General features: G+C 48.8%; 1 protein-coding gene and 2 non-coding genes across 3 annotated transcripts in view; all 3 read right to left on the bottom strand.

Annotated features, from left to right (window-relative positions):
- The window catches only part of LOC126537589 (protein N-lysine methyltransferase METTL21D-like), a 16886-nt gene extending 4218 nt beyond the window's left edge, over positions 1–12668 (bottom strand). Inside the window, exons 1-2 of the mRNA XM_050184719.3 lie at positions 12291–12668; positions 3731–3914 (exon numbers count right to left, since the gene is read on the bottom strand). Coding sequence (XP_050040676.1) covers positions 3731–3914; positions 12291–12520 — 414 coding nt within the window. The 5' untranslated portion in view covers positions 12521–12668. The remainder of the gene's footprint in view (positions 1–3730; positions 3915–12290) is intronic.
- TRNAD-GUC (transfer RNA aspartic acid (anticodon GUC)) lies at positions 11678–11749 on the bottom strand. Its single transcript has one exon. It is a non-coding gene; the product is annotated as a tRNA-Asp (tRNA).
- Positions 12176–12247, bottom strand: TRNAD-GUC (transfer RNA aspartic acid (anticodon GUC)). The gene has a single exon. It is a non-coding gene; the product is annotated as a tRNA-Asp (tRNA).
- Positions 12669–12805: the final 137 nt, after the last annotated feature.

Raw genomic sequence — 12805 nt, 5'->3', positions numbered from 1 at the left:
CAAGAATGAATGAAGAAACCCTCGTGCAGGCGGATTCTGACTTTCTATTTCGAAAAGCGATCCGAATTAGTTCGTGCGCAAAACTTTCAGAAATTATGGACAAGGTGCACGTTTGGAAACAAAGGGGACCTCAGCATCGGCTCAGCCAGTGGCTCTCATTCTGCAACGAAACGCGAGGTCGTGCATTCGGGTCCCGACTGCGGCTTGCCGCGACGGTCCGCGGCTCAGCGCAAGACCGCTCGTGTACCGTGCTTTGGGTGCACGTTAAGTAACAACATGCGGTCAAAATTAATCCAGAGCACCGCACTACGGCGTCCCTCCATAATTCACTGTGCAATTTGAAAACGTTAAACCCCGCAATATTATTTAATTTTGAAAGATCTGCAGGCACAGTGCAGTCAAAATGAGCAAGCGGCCGTATCGATGCCGATCTTCTTTTTTCTTTCTTCACCGCTTTGAACAACAATATTTGCTGACTACTGAAAAACACCGGCCACGTGTGTATTGAAACTTCGCTCGTAGAAAATGCAAGCCATTATAGCTTGTCAGAAATTTTTTTTTTCCTGCATAACACGTTAGTGCCGCCACATGTTGACGACGTCACGCTCTACAAGCCTAATCATTTACATACAAACTGCATGTTTGTCTACAAAGGAGCCCATAGTACGGACAAAAAGAGCGAACGACCACGTCGACGCTTTTTTCCATCGCCGTTCGTGGCTTTGGGCAATGATCTATGCCAAGTAAGTACTGAAAAATCTACCCCGCCTATTATTTCTACCTGTGAGAAAAATTCAAGGCAGCGGAGTATGTCAATTTCTTTTTTCTCCCAGCTAGCGCTGAATGTATAGAGGCATTGCCGCCGTATGTTGGTGACGTCACGCTCTAAGGCTAGTCTATGGATTGCGAGTGAACGGGATATGGAAAGAAGAGTGCCACAGGAAGACATCGTTATCAACTCTACGCTTTTGTGGTCTGCAAGGAGGTCAACCTTGAAAGTGCACGCCTATTAGGCATACCCGAGCGACGATTACAGCAAATGTGCGACTATGTCAGACGTTACCTGCTTGTAGCTACTTGTCGAAGAATACGTTCTTTCTTTTGCAGCGAAGCTGTATACTTCGCCCCCCCCCCCACCCCCACCCTCATTGCATTTGTCGTGTTCGTGGGAAAAACTCAACGAATCACAGCGGGAGGCGCACGCCGTGTTCGCCGCTGGGTTCCTTGCAGCAACAACAGATGGCGCTCGCCTCCGCGCTTCCGCGGCGCCGGCCGTGCGGGGAAAGAACGAAAGAAAGAACCAGAAAGCTCGCTTTCGCGCATAGCATTCGCCGCAAGCGTTTCCCGACAAAGATTACGGCTGCATAAGCTGCAGTTTCCGGGAAGCGGCAACTGTAGCATACGAAGCAGGGCTCGAGTGACGTAACTACACTTTCATATGCAAAAGATGGACCCGCCTAGCAACTGATTCCATTTGCGTTCTGATAGCGCTATGGGAAATCCACGCACAGTTATAGGACTCCCGAAGAGCAGCGTGAACACGGCGAGTGGCGACGGGAAAAGCAACGTCGATTCGCACAACGGCGTCGTACTCGGGCTCGGCAGGACCCAGTTCAAGGCTACGTCCCATTGGTCTATATAGGATCAGCTTCACTGGCCAACCACCTTCTCAGCGTGGATCGGAGCCCCTTTTTTATGTCTATTCTTGATCTTTGCGTAAAAGCGAGACAGCCGATGGTCTTGAACGCAAAGACGCTGTTTGATTTTATGTCGGTCGTCACTTCGATCATGTATCAGGGTCAATGCTTGCAGACGTGTACCGCCACAGGGGCGCTATAACGTACAGCTGTTCCAATTTGTTTCCGTTCCATTTCTGCAACTAGCCCTCAACGATTGGTCAGTCAGTCAGTCAGTCAAGAACTTTATTGAGGTCCTGAGGAGGTTTAAGCCGCTGGAGATCGCACACGGGGAGCTCCTTGGGCCGAAACCGTAGGCGACGCCCAAGTCGGGACTGGAACGTGGCGACGCTCCGCCAGTTCTTGGGCCCTCTAGACGGCCTTGAGTTGGAGTTTGAGGTCCGGGCTTTTGAAGGTTTCTTCCCATTCGGGCTCACTGGAGAGAGGGCCCTCTGGTAAAGCGGTACATTGCCAAAGCATGTGCGAGAGTGAGCAATAGAGTTCTGGGCAGTCTGGGCAATTTGCCGGGATTTCTGAGTTGTAGTGGCTTAGTAGGCCTCGTGACGGATACGAGTCCTTTTGCAGCATTCGAAACGCGGCCGCCTGCGCGCGTTCGAGTTTGGCGTGCGGGAGCGGGTATTTCATTCTGCCTTTTCGATAGTGTGAGGTGATTTCTTGGTAAGTAAGTAGCGGGTCATTAAACTGAATATCCAGCCCCTCGGAGGCCGTGGGACCGTCGCGGCGGGCAAGTTCTCGCGCACGGTCGTGGACCGTTTCATGGAGGTTGGGTTTTTGCGGGTGAATGTCTTTCCCCATGTGAGCGGGGAACCAGGAGAGGCATCGTTCGCACTCTTTTGAGCTCGCTAGCAGTATATGCGCTACCTCTTTCGATACGTTGCCGCTTTCGTAAGCACGAATTGCAGCACGCGAATCCGTGAGGACATGGGTAAATGTGGGGTCTGCCATGGCGATGGCTACGGCTATCTGTTCTGCTTTAGCGCTGGTGGTCGATTTAACCGATCCACTTCGCCTGTCTGTCACGCGACGACACGAAAACCATGAAATTTCTATGGTGACTTGTACACACTGGTTATGCATGATGCCAAACAAAATTAAAACAAAAAAGCTTTTTACGATTCTACGCCTGTTTCGCCGTAAGCCCTGTGCTATGGTTCATTTTCTTTCGCGCGGCACCCACTTCGCCCATCGATTACGCGACGTCACAAAACCGCGAAAACTCACCAAGTCAAAGTGACATGTACGCACGAAAGATGTATTAGTATTCCGAACAAAACGGAATCTTTTTCAGAATAGCCGGAGACTACCCTGTTTCGAAGGCAATAAAATGTGGCTGCCCACCTATCGCTCTGACACTACTACTTGGAGCCGCCGGGGATATTATTACACTGCGTATATATATTGCACATTTTTGGGTAGCAGTATAACGTTGCCGAGCACCTTCGGCACGCTCGCGAAATCACTCTCCCAGGATGTGTTTTAGCGGTATTTTTAGCCTTCTGTTGCACGCAGCCGCGGTTTCTGACCAGTCACCATAAGCTAAGTAAGGGGAAGCGGGCCAATCGCAAACGCCGGCACCGCCCTTCTCGTCCGGTTATCTACTTCTACTGCGATAGTTCGGACCAATCGAAACCCTCTCCACTTATGCATGCCTCCTAGCTTCTTGTCAACCAATCAGATAAGAAAAATATGTGCCTTCAAAGCAAACAAAAGTGGCCTCATATAAACGAGGAGAACGTTTGATGAATGAGGCTGGTCAAATAACGCTGCGACTCACCGCCATATTCTTGCGTCGGCGGTTACGTAAATTTGACGCCAAGAGATTGGAATAAAGTCAGAACGAAATAGCTTTACGTTATACAGTAACAGGGCTATATGGTAAGCTACCGGCGGGTTGCAGTCAGTAAGTGAAAACACAAAACTTTGCGTAAAACTTTGTTTCGTGTGGATTCGCCTGTGCTTAGAAAAAAGCCTATCGAAAAAGCAAGGAAGCGTGGAATGCTTGTTATCTGCAGCTGTCGCACTACTTCCTTTACCTTTTCGTAGTAGACGCATTCGCTTATCAGCATGACGTCAGGAGCGATCATGTCGGGAGCAGGTGGCGCACCCCACTCCAGCGTCCGCACTGCTGTCTTTCCTCTGAGGCGGTCGCGGTTTTCTTCGAGGTTCTTCTCCAACAGAGGCACGAACTGCGGTAGGTCGGTCAGCAAGACATCGTTCCTGCGAGATAAAATCACACACGGAATTACATCCTGCTTGCTTCGAATGACCGGGAGACAACACGCGAAGAAGTCACGGTGACGTCATGCCCCGACTGTGGGCAATCCATTAGAACCACAGATTTAAAAAGAAAGAAAAAAAAACTGGCATGAGGCTGCCATGATTATGAAGCGCTACGAAAAAAAGACTGAAGGGAGGCGTGCCAGGCTACGACGGAGAGGTGCAGGGCTACTAGGAATGGAAGCGGTCGACGAGCGGCATACGGGACTGTAGATTGATTGATTGACTGAAGCTTAGAGTTGAGTTGAGTTGAGTTGTTGTAGGCTACTGGTGGGATTAGCCTTGCAGTTGCTGCCGGCAATTGCTCCACCGTAGCGACACTTAAAATAAGTAAATCACATAATCAGACACAGTCCTCACAAAATACAAATGGTCACTCCTCAGTTCACCATGTGGAGGCCAAATCTGTGTCCTGTAGGTAATTTAAAAGAAGGCGAGAGACCTCCTTCCTACACAACCGGTTCCCGCGCGGGAAAACAATGTCTTGAAAAGAGCTGTGAGGAACTCCTGTCTTCTTGAGGGACCCGAATAACACCCTCCTTTCCGCGTTATACACAGCACAGCACATTAGGTAATGTTCTATGTCACCGCACACACCACACGTTGAACATAATGGTGATAACGCCAGGCCAGTCTTATACATCCACGCAGGGGTTCGAGCAGAGCCCGTGCGAATGCGGAGCAGTAAGGTGGCTTGGTTTCTTTTGAGGCCCTTGATCACACATGGCTTGTGAGGTGAGCTCCACAAAGAACTGAGGTGGCACAACACTGCTTCTCTGAAGAGTCTGTTGTCGTCTTGAGGCACTCTTCTCAATGGATTCCCAGACAGCGCTCTATGGGCGAGGCTGTCCGCCATCTCGTTGCCTATGATACCTGTGTGCGAGGGCACCCATTGGAAACGTATGGAGAAGCCTTTGATATGGAGATTGTGCACCGAGCGTAGGGAGCTAAGACATAAGGCATCAGTAGGGAACCCGTGCTCTAACCTTTGAAGGGCAGATTTTGAATCTGTAAGAATAACAACAGGTTGAGGCGTACAAAACCGTAGTTTCTTTAGAGCTGCCTCAATGGCAACGCTTTCGGCCGTTGTGGAGGACACGACTGCAGTGAAGCGAACAGACCAATCATACTTCAAAGAGGGAATGTGAAAAGCAGCTGCACTAGATCCTTTGACCTTGTCCACAGAGCCATCAGTAAAGATTTGAAGATGACGTGCATATTCAGACTCAAGATGTTCCAGTACCAGCGAACGCGTTGCCGCCAGAGGAGAATTCCGCTTAGCGCGTACGTGAGGAATTGTCAACGAACAATCGAGGCTCGCGAATGACCAAGGTGGTTTCAACCTCTTAGTTCGACCTCTAGTGTCAAGACCCAGGTAACCAAGAGTATTTAGTGCCAAGTACGCTCGGGACTCAGATCTCTTTCGAAGGCGCTGTAGAAGGGCTCGGCCGGCTGCCGTCTGTTTGAGGCGGCCAATTTGCATCAATAACCTTTGTGAAGCGACTAGGCTAAGAGGTCTCGATAGAGATTCACAAAGTACTGCTTTGTTAGGAGCAGTCTGCGGAACGCCAAGAGCCCTTCTCAGGCCCTTTCTGTGCAGAACCTCAAGTCGTTCCAGCTGTGATATCGAGGGGGAAATTAAAGGCAGCTGATACATTATCCGACTCGTCACTAGTGCATCGTGCAACCTGATCATTGAGGAAGGGTGATTTCCCCATTGCTCACTCGCAACTCTACGGATCACATTGAGACGCGAAGATATCGATGTCACAACCGAGTCCACAGCTCGTCGCCACTGTAGACGGTAGTCAATAATGACACCCAAAAAGCGCTTGTGTTTCAATTGTCGAAGGCAAGATTGATCAAGGTCTATCTTCAGCCGCGCATACCTTCTTCCTCTACCTGGAAACATGATGAAGCCAGATTTTTCCACCGAGAGAGTCAACCCAACACCTTGAAGGTAATTTTGAACTAAAAGTAATGCCTGTCGAGCTATCAGAGCTAAACGCTTGTGTTGATATCCGGTTAACCAAAGGCAAATGTCGTCCGCGTATATCGACATATGGACATGCCTGCAATGTTTTTGCACTTCAGCGGGAAGACCAGCCATTGCAACGTTAAAGAGCGTTGGGGAAAGAACACTTCCCTGAGGTACACCTCGTGATACCGCCCTTTCGGTGCTTGTGGTACTTCCTAACCGCACTTGAATTTTACGATCACTGATAAATGAGTGAATGAATCGCAGAAGATAGCCCTGTACGCCCATGGCCTGCAAACTATTTAGTATTGAGCTCTGAAGGACGCTATCATAAGCCTTTGATACGTCTAGGAAAATAACTAGTGTTGAAAGACCGAAAGCTCTATGATGTTCAATATGGCTTATCAAGTCCAAGACGCTATCTTGCGCGCTTAAACCTGTTCGGAATCCAGTCATGCATGTTGGTAGAGCCCTTCTATCTTCGAGCCACCAAGATAAACGCTTACTTGCCAGCTTCTCCATGAGCTTAGCCAAGCGCGACGTCAGTGATACAGGACGATACGAGGCCAAGTCTGTCATTTCTTTGCCGGGCTTCAGCACTGGGACAACACAAGCCACCTTCCATGAAGGAGGAACGTCGCCAGTCTCCCACACTCGATTGAGATAGCTTAGGAGCATCTTCCGGTGTTCCAGAGGTAGGTTCTGCATCATCTGATTGGTGATGCCGTCAGGACCTGGTGCACATCGACGCCGCAGGCTGCTGAGTGCTGTCTGTAGCTCTCGAAGTGTAAACAGGGCGTCCATCACCGACGTAGATGTTGCATGAAGCCCGTCAGTAACTCTAAACTGAAGCTTAGAGTTACTGACGGGCTGATAACGTTTTCGCAGGAACGCTACAATTGATCCGCCACAGAGGCGATTTAGCGTAGCGTTGACGGCGTGTCCACTTCGCTTCGTCGTTTCTGCAGTAAAACGCGTCTATGTGCAGACCCTCTGGCCATCATCTGGCCCTGCGCGCGAGCTGCGCATGCGCCGTCAGCGCGACAACAACGGCGGAAGCGGCGCCGACAGTATGAATGCGCTTCGAGTGTCCGTGTAATTGCTATCGCAATAAAAGGAAAGGCAGGGAGGTGAATCGCGTAGACGCTCGCCCCGTTTGTTACCCTGTACAAAGGGGGAAGGATGTAAAGAGATAAAAAGAGGAACAGAAAGGAGAGAGAACGCGGAGGATGCCGCTTCAACCGCAGGTGCACATCGACGCCGCAGTTGATCTCTGAGGTCGGTAGAGGTCGAGGCGCTGGTTCTTGGCATGGGGCTGAGCCGCGTGGTTTTCGCCATCAAGCGAAACTGCATTCTTTTTGTCTTTTTTTTCCCCAGCTCCGGAGGCGAAACGCTGCAACCTATTCCGTTACAACCTAGGCCGATACCGAAGACGCGGTGCACAATGTATAAAACGTTTTCGTAGCGTTATCTGCTACGAGAAAAGGACCGGGCAATGTCCAGCTCGTCCTCCCGAAGGCGGGTGCCAGTCTAACGCTGCAGTGTCTCCCAGAGCTCGCTGTCAGGACGCAACAATGGGAGGAACCGCCACGCCCTCGCTCGTGCCGCATGAAGAAGGCGCACGTGCTTTTGCTCGTGCATGCTATGCGACGCGCATGGCTCACGCGGCAGTCGTCTCAAAGCGCCATTAGAGTGTATTAGATTAGGGGGACGTTGACGCGAGAGAAGCATGCGTGCGCCGTGGCCTATAAACCTGATCGAGAAGCGATAAACGGTTTAAAGCATCGCGCTGCTGTTTCTGGTAGTCAGATTGTTGCATCCCACCATTAGAAAGTTGGATTTTAAAGCGAAACCTCTACTGGCCACGAACTTGCGATTTCGCCGTGGCGGTGCTCCGAGGAGACACATGACGTCACAACGCGCGCCTCGCCGCGGATATTTCTCTCTCTCGCTCGCTCCCTAGTCACTACTGCGCATGCGCCACTAGTAGAAGCGAGCCACGACCCACCGAGCCACACACGGAGGAAGGAAACTCGGGAGAGGCCCTGACGTCACTCTTTTTGAAGCTAAAGTGAAGCCGGAAGTTGGCGTTGCTCATGGCGTTGCTCCGCCTATCGGGCCAGCTCTCCTCTCTTGTTTACATTTCTCGCGAAACCACGCCGCGCTGTGCGCAACCGTGGTGCTCGGACGCGCGCGCTCCGCAGCAATACTAAACAATGGTTAGCACGTTAGCATGATTCCGCCAAAGAGGGCAATATTTCCCGCGGATATTCCTTCGTCCGTTGCCATTGCCGTGGTGCGGTACATTGCGTACAGCGTTGCATGCGCGTTCATTTCACGAACTTTAGTTCCTCGTGTCCCACCTGGCCACAGCAAAATCCGGGAGAGCACGGTCCAGCTAACGCAGCGCAACAAAACACGGAGACCAACGCGAACTTGCCCGCACAGCGCCTTTGCCACGGTACGAAACCGACGGAGCAACACGTGTGAGCGCACAGAACCAAAACAAAGCCGCCATTGTGGCCCGAAAGGCGTGGCCGCCACGGCAAAGAAATAAAAAATCAGCAAAAAAGAGGAGAATCCACTACGTCATTTCCTCCACACTTTTCTCCTAGCACGCGGAGGGGGTAGGGCCTCTCCTCAGTTTCCTTCCTCCATGGAGCCACAGGTGCTCCGCCGCTGCGCAGCGCCGCGCCTTTCCGCGCCGCCGTTTGGTATGACGTCACACCGCGTTCTTCGTCGTTGCGCTCGCCTCCGCTCGCTTCGCCAGCTACGTCGCATGCCTGATAACATGTCGAAGGATTGAAAAGGAGAGCTCGCGTGCGCCCCAACCACAGTTGAGGCGACGTATGGACGGCGACAATTCTGATAAGCAGGAGGAGGCTTGGAATCGACATCGGAACGAGATGAAGAGGAAACGAATCGCCCAGGAAACAAACGAAGAGCGCGCCGAACGAGTGGCTAAACGCCGCAACATAGCTAGACAACCAGACTAACCTAGGCTTGCAATCAAGATTAACCAAGGCTAACCATGCTATGCCTTAGCTTTCGCTACACATATCCTGGCATAGCCGAGCTAAGGCACTGCCATTTTTTTCTTCTGCGTCTATACATATATTGAACCGCTCATAAACGTTACATGGCAGTTTTCGCGATGTTACGAAAAAAACAACAAAATATGCAAGGTCGCTCACAAAGTCTATATTTTGAGGAAGTGTGGGGGGTCGTTAAGCACAATAAAAAGGTGAATTGCGAAATGTCTGTGCCAATTAGGGGTTAAATGAAGATTGTTAAACCCTCGCTTTCTGGCCCATATATAGAACCGTTATATGAAACGCTTTAAAAATGTTCTCTCTTCCGTGGGCGGACCATAAATGTCAGATATATTTCATATTCTGAAGAAATTGGGGTCATTCTATGTGTGACGTGTGCCGAAAGTTTGAATGGATATAGGGTAATTATGTACTTTGAAAATAATTACTGAATACTCGCCTTCCCCCAATTTTTATCAAGCGTGATATACACGGCACACATTTAGTCGCTGTTCCCCGGTCTCCCTGGTGAACTATGCTAAGCAAGGGACTTATATTTAGTTGAAGTAGAAAGCATGTCGTGCGCGGCGAATGATAAATGTTTCATCTCACATTAGTGGCTTAATACAACCTGTGTAGAAATTTACTTATTCAAGCATTCCAGAGTGTCATACTGCCCGTTATTTACTGCTACATTTCCCAAATTCTTGAAGCAACAGCACAAGAGACACTCCTCGAATTCGGTGAAAATAGTGGGAATGTTAAGTGCAATGTGCGGCGAAACTTTCGTGTTTCTGGTGTAAATACAAGCGCTTCAAAGAATTACTGAAGCCTCGAGCGTTTTTTTTTTTCCCCTTCTTTTCATGCGTCATACCAGGTTTGCAGTTGGTTTCTCCAGCGTTTTCGGTGAACAAGACACGGCACCTTGTTTATATTTCATTCAAATAAAAGCCACATATTTCGTACTTTGCATACACATTGTATGCAAATTTCTAAATATGTGGGTTAATTGTGGAGTTTCCAGTAAATTATGCATGCAGATGCTCCGAAAACTTATGACTTGATTTTAAAAGCGGGGCAACATTTTGCAAGCAGCCGTTGCATAACTACAAATGCCGCCAAGATCAAAGTTAGCAAAAATAGGCTGAGTACTGTGGAAAACGTGAGTGCTAAGTACAATACATTGAAGTGAATGTATGGATCACATACAACTTTTGCTAAAAATTCCTGAAGAATAAAGGGTTTCCAAATGTCGCGCAGGCATTATTAGCTACATTTCCCAATGCCTGTGAAGAACTCTTGCGTTACACAATTTTCATATTTAACAGAAACGAGAAGCATCTTGTGTGCTACTTCGTATGGAAATTTTAACGTTACTGTCTTAATAAGGGGCGTTAAAAGTAATTTATGACTCCTCGTTTTTACGTTATTTCCATGATTGGTACACCACGCCCGGTTGTGCCACTCACCTTTTTAACAAAACGCTCACTTATACATTGAAGCAGAAAAGTAACTGGAACACCCATGTATTTCGTCCCACAATTTGGGAAATAATATTTCGAAACTATTATGGCCAGAATTCTCGTACAGTAAAATGCATGTGCATGAATCACTGCTTTTGTAACATTTCTTTACCAGGAGCCTGAATGGGTTATATATGCTGGAAGGTTTCAAACGGACCAGTCATATATGGCGGAAACGTTTTAACGTGTGCGATTAAATTACAGGCAACTGAAATTTTTATTGCAGCTGCGCGAAAGAAACAGCTTCGCTGGATATTGGGTTATGAGTCCGCAGGGTCGCACAAGTCTGCAGGTTTTTTTACTGAATATGCCCGAAACGATCGAGGCGAGACAGGAACCTGCCTAACCGCAATTAAAGTGCCGAAGAAAGATAAGCCAAAGAATGATTCGCGTTAAAAATTAATCATGTTTGTACGGCTACACGTCCACTGTAAGAACACGTGTTGCTGAAACGTCTGGTGCGCCAAAAGTAGCTACTCTAACGGTCACCATGGAACGAAGATTCTTTCCCACGAACAGCCGTAAGACGTTTTGTCGTGAAGCCGCTTTTTCCTTGCGTTCGTTCTAAGCGTACTGACGTAGCAATCGGTTCGTTATAAAAGCAAGGTCCGCCATAGCCTTCTAGCACGGTTAGTCGAATGGCTATTACATGCTCGTAACTATACAAGCGAGAGTTATTCGCTTCAAGTGGGGGGGCGTTATACGCGGGGTCGCTATTAATAGGTCCGGTTTAATTGCTCTAGGAACGCCTTAGGTTCTGTGAGCTCATGCCCTGCACAGTCCCCAGCAGTAGTTACAGTGACTATTATACATTACGGACATTTATTACAAGATGACGGCGGAAAAACTGGAGTAAGGTCCGGCATTCCGAGTGAAACGAAACAACGAAGTGATAAGGAATCTATTCGTTGCTCTGATGTGAACTGATACGAAATTTGATTAAGCTAGAACACTTGTCACTGTGTAGGGCCGCCCAGAAACACATATGACGTATCCACGTTTTATCATCAGTGAGGCTCGATGCTCCTGGCTTTTGTTAGCGCGGAATCCATGATGTTCTTAAGTTGCACATGCAGGTAATGAAGCAGTAGTAATTCAAATTCTGCGAAAAAAAGAAAAGATTTCGAAAGAAGTATAAAATAGGATAAAGTGGAAGAGAAAAAAAAGTTGCTCCCCGTCGGGGAATCGAACCCCGGTCTCCCGCGTGACAGGCGGGGATACTGACCACTATACTAACGAGGACTGGGCATCTCGGCAGTGAGCTCATGCCCTGCACAGTCCCCAGCAGTAGTTACAGTGACTATTATACATTACGGACATTTATTACAAGATGACGGCGGAAAAACTGGAGTAAGGTCCGGCATTCCGAGTGAAACGAAACAACGAAGTGATAAGGAATCTATTCGTTGCTCTGATGTGAACTGATACGAAATTTGATTAAGCTAGAACACTTGTCACTGTGTAGGGCCGCCCAGAAACACATATGACGTATCCACGTTTTATCATCAGTGAGGCTCGATGCTCCTGGCTTTTGTTAGCGCGGAATCCATGATGTTCTTAAGTTGCACATGCAGGTAATGAAGCAGTAGTAATTCAAATTCTGCGAAAAAAAGAAAAGATTTCGAAAGAAGTATAAAATAGGATAAAGTGGAAGAGAAAAAAAAGTTGCTCCCCGTCGGGGAATCGAACCCCGGTCTCCCGCGTGACAGGCGGGGATACTGACCACTATACTAACGAGGACTGGGCATCTCGGCAGTTAAAAATTATTATGAACTATACTCACCCAAAGCTGCCGGTAACAATGCCTACAATGCCTGTTCCTGAACCAAGTTCCAAAACGCTTTTCTTTGCATCCCATTCACCGAGACAGTTCTTGTGGTCGATGTATTTACCCAACACGAGCGCGCCGTCCCACACAACGCAGCCCACGTCTCCTTCCGTCCACTGGTGTATGGCAAGCTCGACATCAGTAGAGTCTAAATGCACAGTGCGTACGAACGTCGACACGTTCATCGGGTAGCAAGGGGACAAAACAACTAACTAAACTTGACAAACAACGTTACTATAGTGCCTAGAATATACCGTGCACACTGCTGTCACTTCGCCGGCGCGCAGACACGCATGCGCGCAACCGGTAACAAAGTACATTAGAAGCCGGTTTGATATCCAACCAGCTTGTACGTTGAATATAAAATGTTCTTAACGGTTGTCTGAAATTTTGCGGTACTGTGAAAAAGCACGACATTCAAAAGGCGTCGGCTACGGCTTCGCGGCTGAGGCCGAAGCAGCTGACGTGTA

Source organism: Dermacentor andersoni, chromosome 4 (genome assembly GCF_023375885.2).
Source record: "Dermacentor andersoni chromosome 4, qqDerAnde1_hic_scaffold, whole genome shotgun sequence".
Taxonomy (NCBI): Eukaryota; Metazoa; Arthropoda; class Arachnida; order Ixodida; family Ixodidae; genus Dermacentor; species Dermacentor andersoni.
This window is presented reverse-complemented; position numbering and strand designations above follow the sequence as displayed.